The sequence below is a fragment of the Scleropages formosus genome, chromosome 1 (genome assembly GCF_900964775.1).
Source record: "Scleropages formosus chromosome 1, fSclFor1.1, whole genome shotgun sequence".
In the NCBI taxonomy this organism is placed as follows: domain Eukaryota; kingdom Metazoa; phylum Chordata; class Actinopteri; order Osteoglossiformes; family Osteoglossidae; genus Scleropages; species Scleropages formosus.
This window is the reverse complement of record NC_041806.1, coordinates 45,328,472-45,345,953: the sequence shown is the minus strand read 5'-3', so window position 1 is coordinate 45,345,953 and position 17,482 is coordinate 45,328,472. Positions and strand designations below refer to the sequence as shown.

At 42.1% G+C, this 17,482-nt stretch overlaps 1 protein-coding gene across 1 annotated transcript in view; it reads right to left on the bottom strand.

The window, feature by feature from the left end:
* The window catches only part of man1a1 (mannosidase, alpha, class 1A, member 1), a 94,535-nt gene that overhangs the window by 57,748 nt on the left and 19,305 nt on the right, over positions 1-17,482 (bottom strand). The window contains exon 2 of the mRNA XM_029251607.1: positions 11,855-11,951. Coding sequence (XP_029107440.1) covers positions 11,855-11,951 — 97 coding nt within the window. The remainder of the gene's footprint in view (positions 1-11,854; positions 11,952-17,482) is intronic.

Here is a 17,482-nt window from a genome sequence, read left to right as displayed (position 1 = left end):
GTGTAAAGACACTGAGCCAAAGCCCATTAGAACTGCCTGTCAACAGCAGTGAGGTGCTCTATGGTCCAAGCTCAGGTCGCAACCCCACAGCTGAAAGGGGAACCAGTTCTGTCCACTAGAGGACATCAGTGGAAAAGAGCCTTAACAACAGCCAGTGTTCAATGTCCAACACACACATAGGCCAAAATGGCAGGTGCAAGCCAATTTAAAAACCACATTTCATATGCCATCATTGGATAAGAGTCTGGAAGCAGGTACTCAATAGAAATGTTTATCTTACTTAGTTGGCAAGGATTATCTGGCACTTTGGGCAGAACTAGAAATGTGGGCATTCAGTCAAACAAAGGGCTGCAGTGTTTTAAATACAGATGGGGAGGTAGCAGTTTACATATTCAAAACTGAAGCAGAAGGTTGCCAACTCAGATCAAAGTGGGCTGCTGTCGTTTTGTACCGAATTCAACACTTCACCTGAAATGCTTCAATAAATGATTCTGCACCATAAATAGGTGTACATTTTAAACTTTCCAAATGTTGCTGTTAGGGTGTCTGCCAAACAAATAATAAAGTAAAATACAAAGAGCACTTGAATCAATTTGTAAAACAATTACTGTATCAATGACTTACGGAGCAATTCTATGACAATAGAAGAGAACTTGCAATAAAATGTGCTGCTTGCGATTACCAATCACATAAACATCGCGAAAGGACACCGCAGGCCAAAAACAGTCACCAGAGATGTAGTCACTCGCGCTCTCTTTCTAACAGGAAAGAAATGGGAGCAGCAGGACATGCCTGCTTAAGGATTTCAGGGGATCACAATGGCTGAATCATTCATTTACAGAGCACTCTACTCTAAGGGTAGTTTAACGTTACTCCCACCATGACAGAGCCCTGCTGATGTACCCTGGAGCAATGCACTTTACCTTAAACTGCTTCAGAAAAAGCATCCCACTGTGCTCTTAAGCATCTCCAATGGATGAGGCAGTAGGAAGTCTTTTCTTGCATTATTCATCTCCAGCTTTAAAGCATACTCCTCATACCAGCACCAACTTTCCACACTTATTTGGCTGTCCTACTGCCCCTCCATCAAAAGGCCATGTCTACACTCACACCTACTCTCACACGCCCCTAAACTTCTTGCAGCCATGCTGTAGGACACATCGCTTGGGATACCGATCCATTGATATCCACGAGGGTGTCACCATCTTAAAGCATGCCCCCACATGCCCAGTAAGACGCATCAACATCTGCACGAACAAAGACAGACAAAGGCACGTAAGACACACGTGGACAACCGCACGCTCCCACTGCCCTCCAGGACAAGAATATCCACCCAACATGGCATTTGAAGGAGACCAGATACACGTAGCAGCATTAAAAAGAAAAAAGAAAACCCTGTTGAATAATTTATATGGTGTTCTGCAAACTCAGGGCTTCCTGCATCTTCTCATAAGCCGTCAGAGTACTTGTCTGCAGCAAGTTGACGGCCCACAACGTAATATTTAACGCAGGGAGACAAATCCTGACACGTCTCTTCCTGAAACATTGTTTTGCCAGTGTCTCTCTTTCTGTCTCTCAGGGCCTCATTCTGGAGCAGCTGTTCCAACCTCCTCCTTTTTCCCAAGGTTTCCTGCCCAGTGCGTCTCACTGTGAACCGTACGTACAGACGCGAGTGTGCCCCGGTCCTCGGCCCACTCTGTTTTCCTTCCACAATTAATGGGAAAAGAGGCACAGACAAAACGGCGGTATGCAATGGTTCAGCTGCTATCTGGCTAAATTAGCTCACAAGGGCCCTGAACCAGAGAGCATCTCGTCCAGACTAGGTGTTCTCAGGCACCTAATGAATTTTTATCTTTTCTGCAATTCAAATTGTTACACCATCATGTCTACCTCAAACAATCACTCAGACAGAGACACACACACACACACCTTTGCTACTAAACAATGCTTAATTGTTCTTCATGATGGACACAAGCTGACAGACTGTGTGTGGTCTGCAGCTGCAGATTCCCCTTATGCCAAGAACCTGCGTGTTCCTTAACCTATCAATTGAGGTGTAGTTTTACCGCTGCTGACTATTACTACAATTAAAAAAAAAAAAAAAAAAAAAAAGCACCTTCACTTCAGCAGTATATCTTTGGAAAAATAAAGAAGGGGGTCTACTAATGACTGTGGTATTGATCAGGGTATTTGTACACAGGTGCACTTTGAGTCCCACAGGCTACAGTGCACTACCGCCACTGCACTTCTGGAGCTGCAGCAGAAAATTATTCTACTAAGAGCCCTAACCCTAAACAGGAAAAAAGAAAGACTGGACAACAGTCTCTGCTATCACATCTAAACTTCTCAGTAAGCCACTCAGAATATTTTGGTGGGCCTGACAGGATGACTGACACAGGGGGCTGATTTGGAAAACAGTTTGGGATGCAGAACACACACACAATTTGAGGAACCTTCCTCCGTTTCATGACACAAGTGAAAAATTTATTTTTAAAGAGTTGTTCCAATATTAAAAGCTCATCCATTACACACACAGACCATATATATATAAAATAATAAAAAGGAAAAAATCAGCTCCATTCCCAACCAAGTGTGAAATGGATTAACACTCTAATTGAATACATTCCACATATTACCACAGGGAATTAAAAAATAATTTGATTTCTATTACTGTCACAACCAACACTCCTGAAGCTCCCAACTGTCAGATCCTCAAGGGTCAAGGGCCACAGGTCTCCGAAAACATAATCATTACCCGTGTTTCAGTTCCACAGCCCAATAGGGTCCAGAATGCAGGTAACATCAAACCTACAGCCTGAATATGATCCGTGGCCTGGCATTAATAACATGGCAAGATAACTGGAAAGAAGTTTCACTGCCTGTTACTTTCATTTAGATGTACAGACAGGGTGACAGGAGTACAAAAATGGCATAATCTAAAAACACTTCCTCCAGGGGGAGGATACACCATCGCCTTTGATTCCATGCCAAAGCACACCAGAACCGGTCTTACCCCCAGACAACAAATTACTCAATATCATCGATCACATTTAAGCTAGTATAATAAAACAAGCATCAGTACCATGTACAAATGGACTACTTTATGGAGATGAGCAACACAAGTGCCACTCAGTTTAAAACTCTATAGTGAATTGAAAATGTGTAGTAAAGTTTTCTTTCAGAGGCCACTTTTATGAGGATCCTCAGTGTGAACAGAGGTAATTCATTCAATACCTTCACATTTGTTTGCTCCATAAGAGAGGAAAAAAGTAACAGGTTGTCCTCGATTTACACCACTGTAAATTGAAAATCCCCTTGTTTTACGTAAACCATAAGCGTACACAATAGAAACAGTTCAAATACATGAATGCTATGTGTTGTTCTATGACACATTCGTTGTTTTGGAGAAAAGCATCTGCTAAATGAATACATGTAAATGTGTAATATGGCATTGTAACTTTTTTCCATTAATTTCACAAATTATTCATATCAAAACACTAATATAGAAGACAAATACAGTATTACTGTCATTTTGCACTATTATTTTTACTTTCATTTCTAAATGTATTGTGTTTCTTTTTAGCACCGCCAGAACACAAACTTTAATGCTTGTCAGCAATTTTATAAAGTAATAAAGATAAAGTAACTTCAAGGAAATCACAAGTTGTTTTGTAAACAGTTAGAAACCCAAACACTGACTGAGACCCAGACAATAAGAAACACGGGTGCCTTGCGGCAGGGCGGACAGTCAATATTATTATACGGCAGATGCAGCACTCAGTCATGAGTCAGTTACAATGTCGAGACTGAAAAATAATAAGGTCAATAGGGCGGCTGTCCTAAGTCCACAAGGACACCAACTGCATGTCGTAACTTGAGGAAAAACTTGTAGTGAGCTCGTCCTTCGGCATTTGTTTACATTTACAAGCACTGATTTAGCTGACACTTTCCCTTGAAAAGCCGTACAATGTTAAGCTACTTATTTATGGAGCAGGAATTTGAACCGAGGCTCTTTGAATGGAAGGCTGCAGCTCTAACTACTTTGCTCCTTGTTGCCTCAAGGTTTAATTTTTCCAAGAAACACAAGGAACACTGACCATGGAAAGATGCAAAGCAATATAAGAGGTCAACACAAACTTACCCGCCACTGAGAGCACTTTATCGTTCTAGTGTATATGGTAATCACTTGTAGCAAATTCATTTGCTTTAAAGCATGCGAATAAACATTTCAATAAGTCAAACACCTCTCAAAAATACCACTGCTACATTATTGTACACATGCTTCATGGACACAGTTACACTGACACAGCTTACAGATTTAAATTTGATTTTTTTAAGCATCTTGTTCACATAACACAAAGTTGTGTGACCTTACAGTCACAAAAGTTATAAAACAAACACATGAAGGTTCAAATATGACAGAGGTGTTAAGAACAAAAGGTTCTTGGCCAGGGACTGAGACCAATACATTAAACAGATCTGTGTTCATAAGTGAAAAGCTGAATAAAATAAATCAACAAGATAACAAGGGCAGTTCTGTCACTCAGAGAGAATTACAATAATCCCATTTGCCAAATCTCTGTCCCAGTGAACAACCTTCACTGCGAGTCCATACGAGGGGGAAAACAAATCTTTTAAAAGTGCACGGAAAGTAACATATGCAATTTTGGGGTGAGATGACTTTGCTTTAAGGAAATGAAAAGGGGGGGGGGATCAAGTGACCTTTGCTAGTAACCTGCTTGGTCCTTGTACTTGTGAAGTCATCCCTGGCAGGTAGGCAAGAAGGCCAGGGATCACAAACAAACACACACTTGTCGTCCCCCCCCTTCTCTGGCCCAATCAGAACTTTGTTCATCAGTGCACTCCTTGTACTGGCTGACCAGTGCACCTCCAAACAGCTTCTGACACTCGGTGAATAATCGCAGAACACACTCCGCTTCCCACTGGCGCCCCATTGATCAAAATGCCCATTGGTTTTAATGCTAATGTCGTTTTGTAATACAACTCACACTGCTTGGTTAAATATTTAATGTTGAAATATTCCAAGGCCCAATTACTTTCCTCCACAGGAAACAAAATCCATTTCATAACAGATAAATAAAGATATAACACGTTATTAATTAAAAGCAGCGGGTTCCCTCTACTTATCACATTTCAATTCAAATTTTGTCACAAGTTGCTCGAAAGTAATGGCCAGAATAATAAGTATTCACAAAGCAAATCTTGCATTCATCCCTCCTTACTTCCATCTCTGCCCGTGTTGCTTTTTTCAAGACCTTAGTATCTCACAATGCAACAAGTGTTTGTCTGTCTAAACACTACTCCATCCTACACCAACAAAACACAAAATGACAGCCATGGTGGAACTAAACCTCTCCTTCCTCTATGGATGCACATGCTCGCATTTCATTTCTGAACACCAGCAGATGAAGGAACAAACAGATGTGATGTTGAACGGAAGCTCATGCCTCAGCTGGGGAGATGAAAATGGGTGAACGATTCTTTTGAGCGCACTAAAATGAGGAGGCACCTCAGCTGCAGGCAGGTCCATGAAAGAAAGAAAGAAAGAAAGAAAGAAAGAAAGAAAGAAAGAAAGAAAGAAAGAAAGAAAGAAAGAAAGAAAGAAAGAAAGAAAGAAAGAAAGAAAGAAAGAAAAGAAAGAAAGAAAGAAAGAAAGAAAGAAGAAAGAAAGAAAGAAAGAAAAAAAGAAAGAGAAAGAAAGAAGAAAGAAAGAAAGAAAGAAAGAAAGAAAGAAAGAAAGAAAGAAAGAAAGAAAGAAAGAAAGAAAGAAAGAAAGAAAGAAAGAAAGAAAGAAAGAAAGAAAGAAAGAAAGAAAGAAAGAAAGAAAGAAAGAAAGAAAGAAGAAAGAAAGAAAGAAAGAAAGAAAGAAAGAAGAAAGAAAGAAAGAAAGAAAGAAAGAAAGAAGAAAGAAAGAAAGAAAGAAAGAAAGAAAGAAAGAAGAAAGAAAGAAAGAAAGAAAGAAAGAAAGAAAGAAAGAAGAAAGAAAGAAAGAAAGAAAGAAAGAAAGAAAGAAAGAAAGAAAGAAAGAAAGAAAGAAAGAAAGAAAGAAAGAAAGAAAGAAAGAAAGAAAGAAGAAAGAAAGAAAGAAAGAAAGAAAGAAAGAAAGAAAGAAAGAAAGAAAGAAAGAAAGAAAGAAAGGTTCAGTAAGAAGAAACAGGGGCGGTGAAGAGGAACAGAGTCACATGAAGAGCTGTCGGTCATAAGATTCTTGAACTGGATCCTAGAAGTAACAGGAAGTCAGCAGAGAGCGCAAAGGCTTTGCAGTATTACATGGTTAAACATTTTTTACAAGGTGCCACACTGGGAATATCAAAGTCTGGAAGCAGCATTCAAAATTAGGTCCAAATCCTCACAAAAGGCTCCTCAAGAAAACAGGTGTGAGAAGATGTTTAATAGTCCTTTGACAGCTCATCAAACATCTAAAGTGTTGTGCAAGTTGGCAATTAAAGCCCAACCACTATTATAGGACCTTGCTTATTTTCTCTTTTTGCTTCAGACAACATAAGTCTGTGTAAGGACTTTCCAGACTTTCGCTTGGCCAGCTGATTTCCCCATTTCCTCTATGCAAAGACACAGAAGCAGGTGTTCTCAGGAGAGTGGGAACATGAAGACCCAACTTTGCTTTGAACTCCTGTTTGGAAAAGTTTCCCATTACAGTACAATCCAGGCCTTGGTATTCACTGAAGGATGGGGAGTGCCAACCCCCTCTTCATACTACCAACAGAGACCAAAGTCTCTTTCATGGCATCCTGCAGGGCGGCACCCCAGCAATGCCATCCCATCTGGGTTCTCAAGGGAGGGGGTTACATCTGTCCCAACAGCAGTAATTCCGTTAAGAAAAAAATAAAGAAATAATAAAATAAAAACACATGGCTATCAATGGAGAGCGCCTTCTACTCAGGTAAACAGTGAACCGGTGAGCAGATGCTGCTGTATGCATTATGCAAACCCCAGGCCACCCCCTGCCATTAGCCAACCGGATCCTATCAATTAATAATCAGGGACCTGGATTGGGGCCCTGTGCATCAAGAATACAAGAGCTGACAGAGCTCATCCTTGGCCTTGAGTAGCAGGATTTCCAGCGGTGCTGCAGTATCTCTGTCCCCTTGTGACATACCCAGGGGGGCGACAGATGCCGGTAATCCACTGCGGCGTAGTCGGCATTGCCTTATGCTGCAGAAATGCTGCAACAAAACCACCAAGAGACAGTGTGATAGCTATAAACGCTGTTGTCAGTGTATATTACTCCAGCCTCCTTAGCTAAATGAAGGAAGTTAATCAAATTCAAGCATAAATCCCCAGCTTGTCTGGAAGCCCAATGCTGAAGGTGGATTAAAAAGATGTGGAGATAGCAGTAACTTTTATTACAGAGAGAAGCTGTGCATGATGGATAAGTTAATTAATGTTTCATTTGTCACATGTCCTCCAGCAAAACATCTAACTCCAAAACATCTAGAGCTACCATCTTTCGAACCAAAGGTCATAGGTTTGAATCCCACCTTCAGCAAGTTACTTACCCTTAATTGCTCCAGCAAAATTACCCAACTGTATAAATAAGTGCAAGTGACTTGACAGTGTAAGTTGTTTTGGAGAAGAGCATCAGTTAAATTAATGTATGTGTTATGTAGTATAAAACTAATGGTGTTCTTTTCAACAACTGGACTGAAACAAAAGCACTGTACTCAACCTTATGCACCAAAGAAAAACTGCCTTAACATCTGTTGTACACACGATACATTTCGATCCTTGTTTGAAGAGCCATATCTCACCTTAGTACAATGCAAACTCATCATGCCCCTGAACAAGACAGCAATGCCAGAAGAGACAGGATTAAGCAGCAGCTAATTGCTCTCACTTGTCTAAGCGCTGCTGAAACTGCTAACGGTGACTTGCTTCCCACAAAATCAATGAGCCACCTTTAATTGAGGGGATGTTAAGTTTACATGAAAAAGCAGCACTTAGTGTAATTTCACATTCCAGGAAAATGCAAGTTTCTCTGATGTACAACTTCAAACAGATTCTAAAGAATGTGTATTTTTTTTTTACATTTATTGATACACTGTAATTTTTGCCCATACAAAGATGCTGATTATTTCAGGGTAAACAAAGTTTGTAAAAAGTCTGATTAATACTGCCACCGTTTTGTGACAAAGATCAGATCTAATAAGAAACGTTAGAGTGACAGATTACATTTGTGGCATTCTCATTTTCCATGTCACATTTCACTCATCATCCTTAGACTAAAGGATTTTCAGTGGAGAATTACCTACTGACGGTGTAATTTAGACTAGGAAAAGGAATCCTAACTGTGAAGAAAAAGCAGCCTATGATAAAAAGTATGTACATTTACATTCATTCATTCAGCAGACACTTTCCTTCAAAGCAACATGCATCTCAGAGAACAATACAAATGCACTCTATTATCCCACAGTGCACAAAATGCACAGTGGGATAAATCAAACACTAACACAACTGCATACTATTACGGTTGTCCAGGAGAAATACATTTAATTCACTTGGATCCAACACAAGTTTAGGGGCATACCTAAAAGTGCCCACCTTTATCAGTGACCAAAAGCTTTATAACCACACTGAGCTCACCATATCTCATTTGAGCACTACAAGCCCTCAATGCGCACACAACCAAGTCACTGAAAAGGTTCTTATGAAGGAGCAGGTTCATGCTTGTTACACCATCTCCTTATATGTGCAATAAGTGTTTAGTTGGTGTTTTTATCAGCAGCAGCAGCAGCAGCATGTGACCCAGAGATAATGAAGGAGGGAAGAACTCAAACAACCCTAAAGCAAACATCCATTATGAAATCACTCACAGGAATGAAGGCCCTTTTCTATAACCGTTAGGTGAAGGAAAAAAAAAAAAAAAAACAGATGTCCATACCAATTTGAGAGGCTGCAGCATGATGCTTCCAGCTGTCAGAATGAACACGCACGCACGCACACCATTCAAGTCAACAACTGAGCTGAAGATGGTTCATAAGGGCCAATCACCCTCAATGCCAAACTCACATTGACTGAGCACACAGCATCAACTAACAAAAAGGCCCATCGTCTCCATTTCCTCATGCGTCTGAAGAAAGCCCGGATGTCCACTACAGTCCTCACCACTTTCAACAGGTGTGCCGTGGAGTCCGTCCTCAGAGGGTGTATTACTTCCTAGGGTGGCAGCTGCTCCATACAGGACAAGAAAGCTCTGCAGAGGGTGGTCAAAACAGCTCAGGGAATCATCGGCACACAGCTACCAGCAGTCGAGGACACCAGCGCCACACGCTGCCTCAGAAAGATGATGCGCATCATGAAAGATCGCAGTCACCCCGCACGGGCACTTTTCTCTTCCCTGCCATCTGCAAAACGGCTCAGGTCTATTCGAATCTGCACTGCTAGGTACAGGAACAGCTTTTACCCCACTGCTGTAAGAATATACAACACTAACCAATGTGCCACCCTTAGTAACTAGAGTTGGACTGTTCCACCCAAGCACATTGGTAAATTACACTGTGACTTTAAGCATTCTTATTCTCAATTCTGAGTTCTCTGGCTGTCAACTGGTATTATTGTTACTACTGTTACCATTATTTATTGCTCTTGCACTACTCACTGTCATTGTCACTGTTTTGTTTGTGCAGTATTTCTATTGTCTTTGCCCTTGTCCATGGTCTGTGGAGAAGCATTCAGGAAGAATTTCATGATACATGTACATGGTACTGTATCTATGACAATAAACTTGAAACTTAAGTCTTCAGTTGTTTCCGTAACATTGTACCCAGTTCCTTCAGAACATGTCAACAATATTTAAAAAAAAATCTGATCCAGTAAGGTGTAGATCACATCTTTTTGGTCAATATTTTTGTCAGCACTTCCTCTACAGTCTTTGCCCAGCATGGTGGCAACATGTGCAGGAAGACACTGCCAAGACAGCGTGCGCCAACTTGCCACTAGTATAGTCTCAAACACAGCAGAGAATGTACGGTATTTTTCAGTATGTGCAACTCAGTTTGGAAGATGAAGCACCTGACAAACTGCACTGAGGGGGCACCCCAAAGCCAAGTGGGGTACTGAATCAATTTTCTACCTCTCAGCTTAGCTCTGTTAGTCCAGGTGAAGCTACAAGTATCCTTCTCAACAAGGATCTTTAGGCAATTACAAAGAAAGTCTGAAAGGAAAAGGAAAAAGTAACTTACCGTTTCATTTTCAGGAGGTGTTTAACAGCATCTATGGAGACAATCCACCTTCTAACACAGACCTCTTTGGGCTGCGCTGCCTGTGGATCAGCTCCACCAGTGCAGCCTGTCCCCCGACTGTGGAATTACGCTGCTCACTAATGTAAATTCGTTCACTAATGACGCCACATGTTGGGTCTGTACCCACAGGTGCGCACTTCTGCACACTGAAAAAGCGTGCCAGGTCTCATTTTCGGGTGCTGATCCCAGTCTGGCTACCAACAAATCCCCGGCTCGACGTGCGCAAGCGAGCAAACCATCCACGCGAATTCAACAAATTAAAAAGTGATTTCACACACAGTGATTAATTACCTCAGAGTTGACAACAATAATGGTACTGACAAATTCAAACTAAAAACCCATGCATTATAAATCCCTCTGCATACAACAAACAGATCTGGAGATACCCACTGAATAAACATCTAATGTTAATATGCATCAGTGTAATTTTAAATATAACATTCCATATTTAGTTTCACTTCAAGTGCACTGAATGTGACAATTGCTTTTGCAAACATGCCATTTTCATTACTTAATTTAACACTACGGGTGTTAATAACACCTCACACCGCTTTGCCTCTTTTGTTCAATATGCTACAAAAGCAGGATGAACTGCTAGATGCATTCAAGCAAACTACTGCCAAAGGAAAACTTGTCAAGAACCTAAAATGTAGGAAGGAGTTGATAAAGTATTTTCCTCCAGGTTATAAACATGAACCATTAACTCAACTTTAATATTTTAGTCCCATAAGCCCTTGCTCCACATCTTTCCAATACAATGTTCAGCAAACCAAAGTGCTTTCAATATAAACACTAGGACCACTATCATTTAAAAGATGTTTTGTTATTTTTATGCCAGTTGATGTCAAACTACCTCTTTCAGAGAACTGCTAAGATTTCAACTGTTTTCATTTTGTGGTGTATGCTGCATATAAAAATAGCAGGTCCTAAACCTGAAAAAGACCCAACAGCACAATATATATCATCATTTGTTCATCTTCTCCATCGTGTAGCTAAATACAATGTCATAATTTTTACCTCAAAAATATAATGGAAGACAGACATGCAACACGCTCAGATTTTAAAGTGGCTTCATTTTCTTAATACAGCCAGTTTTGCCATTTCCTTCAACTTCTTTCATGGAGGGGGGGGAAAAAAAAAAAAAAAAAAAATCTGTACAAGATGGTTTTCAGACACACACTTTAGAGGCTGGTGTATGCTGCCTTCTCAGTTAAATGTCAATGCATGTTCATGAGCACCCAGGGGAACTCAGTAGTGGGGACAAAGAGAACCTCACACTGTCAGTCTGGAAAAGTCCTCAAGGTCTGTTTGCCAGCCTTCATCTTTAGTGCATCACACAGGAGCTTAACTCTCCTCCAGACACAGAGCAAAGGCAGGACTGCTGCCACCATAGCCGAAGTACATTTTACCAGACTTTTGCAGAGGAAGATGACTGGTGGGTCTAGTTAAAATCCCACTGCTGGAGGAGGTGTGTTTTCAGGCCCAAAGAACCTCAGGTCCGTGAGATCCCTCCCTTGGCCCAACACCCACGTCACCCTCAGCAATGGCAGCAGAAGAACAAAAAACATACTTACCAAACAGATTGCTGGAGTGGCCCTGTTTGGACACGGGCCGCAGCTCATTCGAACCCCAGGCATAGCGCTTGTAGCTTTCCCAGGCAAACTTCATCATCTGTGGGGTGGAGGACAGAACAAAGTTGGAGTGGGTGCCCATATTCTCTGTGAATGACAATACCAAATGTAGCAGAACATTGATTCTGCTGAAACTCATGATAACATTACGGTTTTAAAAAAGGAAGTAGAACTCAAGCAAAGGAACTTAGACAAACAGATGTAAAAGCTACACAGCAGAGAACGTGATGTATGGAACCACTAATTAAACAACACGCAGGAAAGACGTGTAGGACCTGCCGCATGTCACTTTGCCTGTGATGTGAGAGCTACAAGGTCATGTGTTAAACAAAATGTGTCATGTCAAACGTGTCAGTTCATCTGTGGCCTTTGACGGGACTTTCTTTTTTCCCCAGACTTTAAAACTGACATCTAATTCCCTTTGTAAAAGGGGTTTGGAGAGGGGTGGGGGAATCAATTGAATCATGACAAGGAAACACTACATGAAGATTACAAGATTAAGCCTTTTCATTCCCCCTCCAGAAAGATAACCAGATGGATGTTGATTGAAAGCATAAATGCAAAACAAATCAAGATTTAATAAAAAACCATTTGAAAGGGAAATCACCACCAGGGATAATCCTACTGAATGCCACAAAGACAGAAAAAAGGACTGGTTGCAAAAAATTAAACCATAGATGGTTAGGTGATAAATTTAGTACTACAGTAGATTCAGAAAACATTACTGTAAATTGCAAAGTGCCATCAAGTCCCTGAGTCATCTTACCAGAAAACACAAGAAGTGGGGGTAAAATAATAGGCAGAAAGCATCTGCTTTTTAAGACATGGCAACAAGCTACTTCCAAAGTGCATATTTGTTGCACGCATGTTTAACTGCACACTGCTTTCCAGAGGGCAGCGATTACCAGCTCCCGCCACTCATGACTGTTCACTTCATTTGTATTGAGCACCAAAAAAAGAGGACAGAGGAAAATTCTGGAACCTGAACCCTCACACACCCAACCCCCCCCCGCAAGGAAAAAGAAAAAAAGCATAAGGATGAACAGATTAAAAAAGATTACATTCACATTTATTCATTTAGCTGACACTTCCCTCTAAAGCAATTTAAAACACAAAGGTCATAATTTTAAGCTTACAATTATTTACCCATTTATACAGCTGGGTAACTAACACTATACTGGAGCAATTCAGTGAAACTATCTTGCTCAAGGGTACTACAGCCAGAGATGAGGATCAAACCTGTAACCTTTGGATGATCCAAAGGCAGTAGCTGTAACCACTTCACTATCAGCTTAAGAGTGTTCTCTAGGAAACTGGTTCTGATGGCTTTAGAGAGCATTATCCTACTTTCTTTAAAGAAGTAAATGGCATGAAACCAAACACTTGGGGCTGGACACATTCGGCGGTGGCAGGGGGGTTTACCTAATCAGAAATGAAGATGACAATCAAATTACACCGATGTTTCCCCCATTCTTCACAAAAATAAGCAGAATGCCATACAAAAACGGGCGGAGGCAGGCCAAAAGTGTTATTAATGATGTGTATCCTTTACGCTTGTGTGCCATGGGAACTGGGGCAGTTACAGAATGTTGCGCAGCTTTCCAGATACAGTTCTGATATGATCATTCAGGAAAATATTGTGTCACAAACAGCTTGGGCAATAACACTGAAATTAAATTGTGCTCATCAGTTGTCAGAAGGTTTGTCACAATGGATTTCCTAAATTACCCTCCATAGTGCTGTCAAGAGTGTGTGTACAGGTGCAAACCTGTTTCTCTGTACGCTTTTGCCATTTAGCTATTTATTTAACACTTCATTTGGCTGTGGGGTTCAGCCTGGGAGACATAAAGGAGCAGGGATAAAAACCATGGTGTTTATGAGAACAGTAAATAAAATGAGAACAAACACAGGAGCTGCTTCTTAGATTAGCAGCTAATCTCTGCTCATTACAACAGTAGAGATGAAAATCTATAGCCGAACAAATCGGCGTTACTCGGGGGTACAAAATTGATCTCTGCCCATCTTCTCAGGTGCTGGTGCTCTCTGGTGAGAAGAGGTGTCTGTGTGTGGGGCTGGCTAAAACCAGATGATTACCAAAGTAATCCCGAGCTTCGCAATACGAGGCTTGAAAGCTGACGACGCGTGCGACCACCACGCCGCCTGCCGAGCACAGAATCGTACCTTGTCCCCCACAGCCCCCCCGCCAACCAAGGCAGCGTGAAGTCATTTGCGGCTCAGCATGGACTCCAGATATCAGCTGCCCGTCTCCCCTGAAATTAGATTAGGCTATCGACTGCTCCGCAAACAGGGAGGGAGAGAGATGGTGGGCTGCCACAGTGTGATGCCAATGATCCAAACTAACCCTCTGGCCTCTCCTCAGACCGTCGCAGTACACCTCCCCAAGCAGACGCCCTGGACAGAACACGAGAAAAACAGAGCAAAAAGCTCCTGTGCCCGGGGGCCTACGTGCAGCAGGTAGGCAGTCCTGTGGCTCGTCCCTTCTCCCACCACAGGCTTATTTATCAGGTCGGACGGATCCAAAGCAACGGGGAGAGATGAGGCGCTGAGCTATGGGCTGCCATCGATCAGCGAGCCGGCAGGAGAGCTTTGTTTGCAATACAAAGTAGCAGGCTGCTCCCATGGACCCATCCCTGTGGGGCAGCCTTCGTTGGACTGGGTTACCCGCCTCAAGGCTGACAGCTCTATATTAAGTTCTGTATCTGGATGTTGGCGGGGGGGTAACAATGATTCTCTTCTCACCACTATCAACTGAGAGAATTCAAAAATGGGGAGGAAAAAATAGGGCATGAAGACTGCAGATGTCTCTCTATGTAGGGATACAGGGAAGAGCTGTTTCACAACCAGAGGGGAAAAAAAAAAAAAAAAAAAAATTTAATTTTAAGCACACTGTTTAGGGGGAAACCCCTCGGTCCATCATCTCAGCATGGACTCCAGGGCACTTATGCCACGGCGAGGTCTCTCTTTTCTGATGCAAGCCGCTTGAACTCTCAGCACAGCCTGTGTTGAAGGCTGGTAAGGGACAGGGGAAATGGGGCTCCTGCAGGCTTCCTGAAGGCTGTATGACAGTAATATGGCATCTAGAAACACTCGTATTTTGGTGTTTCATAAACACTATCAAAGTTTTCTTTTTTTTTTTTCCTCTCTCCTTTCCCCTCCCTTCTTGCCATTAGCTGACCACCAATTCTACTGTAGGTTGCACAGCGATAACTGTGCTTTACACCCTTTCACCCGTCCCGCTGGCAGAAATCTTTCTAACTAGGAAGGTGACGGAAGTAGTATACTATTATCGACACAAAATAAAACCCTTTAAGCTGGCTGTGACACTGGTATACAGTGGTGTGGGACTCTCACTAGGCGTCAAGGGGCTGCCTGTGTCTTGCTGCACATAAAGAAAGCAATGAGCTAGGAGGAGCGTGTCCCAGCCAAACACACACGTGCCATGTACAAACAACTTAACTGAGGACAAATTAAGAGCATGGGGGGGAATAGCCTACCGCTGATTCATAAAGGGACTCCTTTCTCTCTCTCACACACGCGACAGTAGTTGTGTAATCTGTCCTGCAAAACAGGAACGAAATCCAGCATCAATACAAAAGGTCATCTGGCATATAATGAGATTTACCATAAAGCTGACATAAGAAAATGAACCCAATCCGTGTTGTTTGCGGGGGGTTGCGTCTTGCACAATGATCAAATTCAGCAGAAGAGAGTTAAGGATTTGCCTCCCGTTCCTCCTGGTTACAGTTATTTGAGCATTAATCACGCCGCTGTTCAATGCCTGAATTAAGGGGAGCCGTGGAAATGGAGACTGAAAGACAGTGTGCCATCTGAGAGCAGTCTGCGTTTGTAAGAAGATGCAGACAACATGCTAATTTATGGCAGTGCTCTCATGAGCATGGAGATGGCCAGGTAGCTGGTGCAGAATAAACCACATGCCTTCTACAGTCAAGGGGAAGGTCTCTTGAGGAGAGCTCACCACCAATCCTTGAGCATTAATCTTTCTTGATTACCTCAAGATCATTCATCCCCCACCTCCTCTGCCAGGTTGGGATCTGGGACCCTCATCTGTGGGATTTTCCTTTGTCCAGTTGAACACACTGCTAAAGGCTGGCACATTAAGGCTTTTTGTGGAGATTTGAACCTTCAGCCCTCTGATTACTCACTACAACAATCTGTACCCAATAGAATCCAGTAGTGATACAGATAGTGGCTGCCAGGTTGAGAAGGTGCAAAGCCACAACTGATGGACTAGATGTAATAGACATCTTCAGATTGGGTTGAGAAAGACCACAGTGTCAATTTGAGTAGTACAGTGTAGATAGACTAATTTCTCCTCCTTATTCGGGAGTTGCAATTCAAAGGAATGCTATGAAGTTGGGGGGAGAGCTGGAACACCAACCGGCATCACGGCTGCCATCGAGCGCTTAGAGAGAAAGTTACCCTGTGGAGCGAGGGAGTCTTTGCGTGTTTGTGTAAACACATCAAATCGAATCAATAACAAACAGCGGGGCCCTGTTAACATTCATGAAAATCAAGCATGCTGGAAACAGAACGGAACCACAAATCTGCTGGTGCTTCCTTTCCATGCTGCAATTGTCTCACTAACTCAGAGGATGGGTTGGACACTGACATTTTCAAATATCAGGACAATATTTATGGAGGAAAATTTGGTATTTTGATCGACAAATAATTCAAGCCCAAGAATAACATGGGGAGAGATCCTGTGATATCCTAGCTGCTACATGGCAGGTAAAGATAGCAAGAAGGAAGATGAGTTTTCATAAACTAGTAGACAAATGTGCATTTATCTTCATCAATAGGTGTGTGTGTCTATCATATTTCAGTTAGACAAGTCCACTGCGAAGACACTGTCTTCAGCTTGCAGCAGCATTACATCTCTAGAAATACACTTGAAACTCAGACCATCTACATTCGCTTCAGGCAAGCCAAAAGGAGAGGCTTTAAATGGCATCCCAGAATGCATACTGGCACCTCTTTCAGAAGTGCTTCTGGGTAAGTGGTAGGCTCCTCTTTCCAGGTGCTGAACACTGAAATCAAGCTAGCTGATGGTCATCACCTTGCTGGGAGATATCAGTTCATCCCATTTCAACTCTCAGCACCCCCCCCTACAAGTAGAAAAAAAACATTCCACTGAATTACAAGCAAAATTTTCCCAGCACACTGTATGTTCCTGATTAACATTTCATTACTCAGCCGCTTAGCAAAAAAGTCTTATGCAGCATATCATTTTAAGTCACTGCCCATTCATCTAAAACAATTTATCGAAGAAATTCACCGAGTACAAGCATACACAGTGTAAGTAGCTGGAATCCCTGTACGTTTTAAGCCTACAAAACTTTGGCCAGTTCCAAATTCCTCACCTGTGTTAACACTAGAACATTTGTGTGATCTCCAGGAGGAGGAGGACTTCACTAGGACCCTTGGACTTGTTCTGTGAAAATGGAGTGGCCCTGCTGACCCGAATGCAGAGATCTCCTGGTTCATAACAGAGTGCAACAAAACAGAGACATGAACTGCTGTCTGGGACAC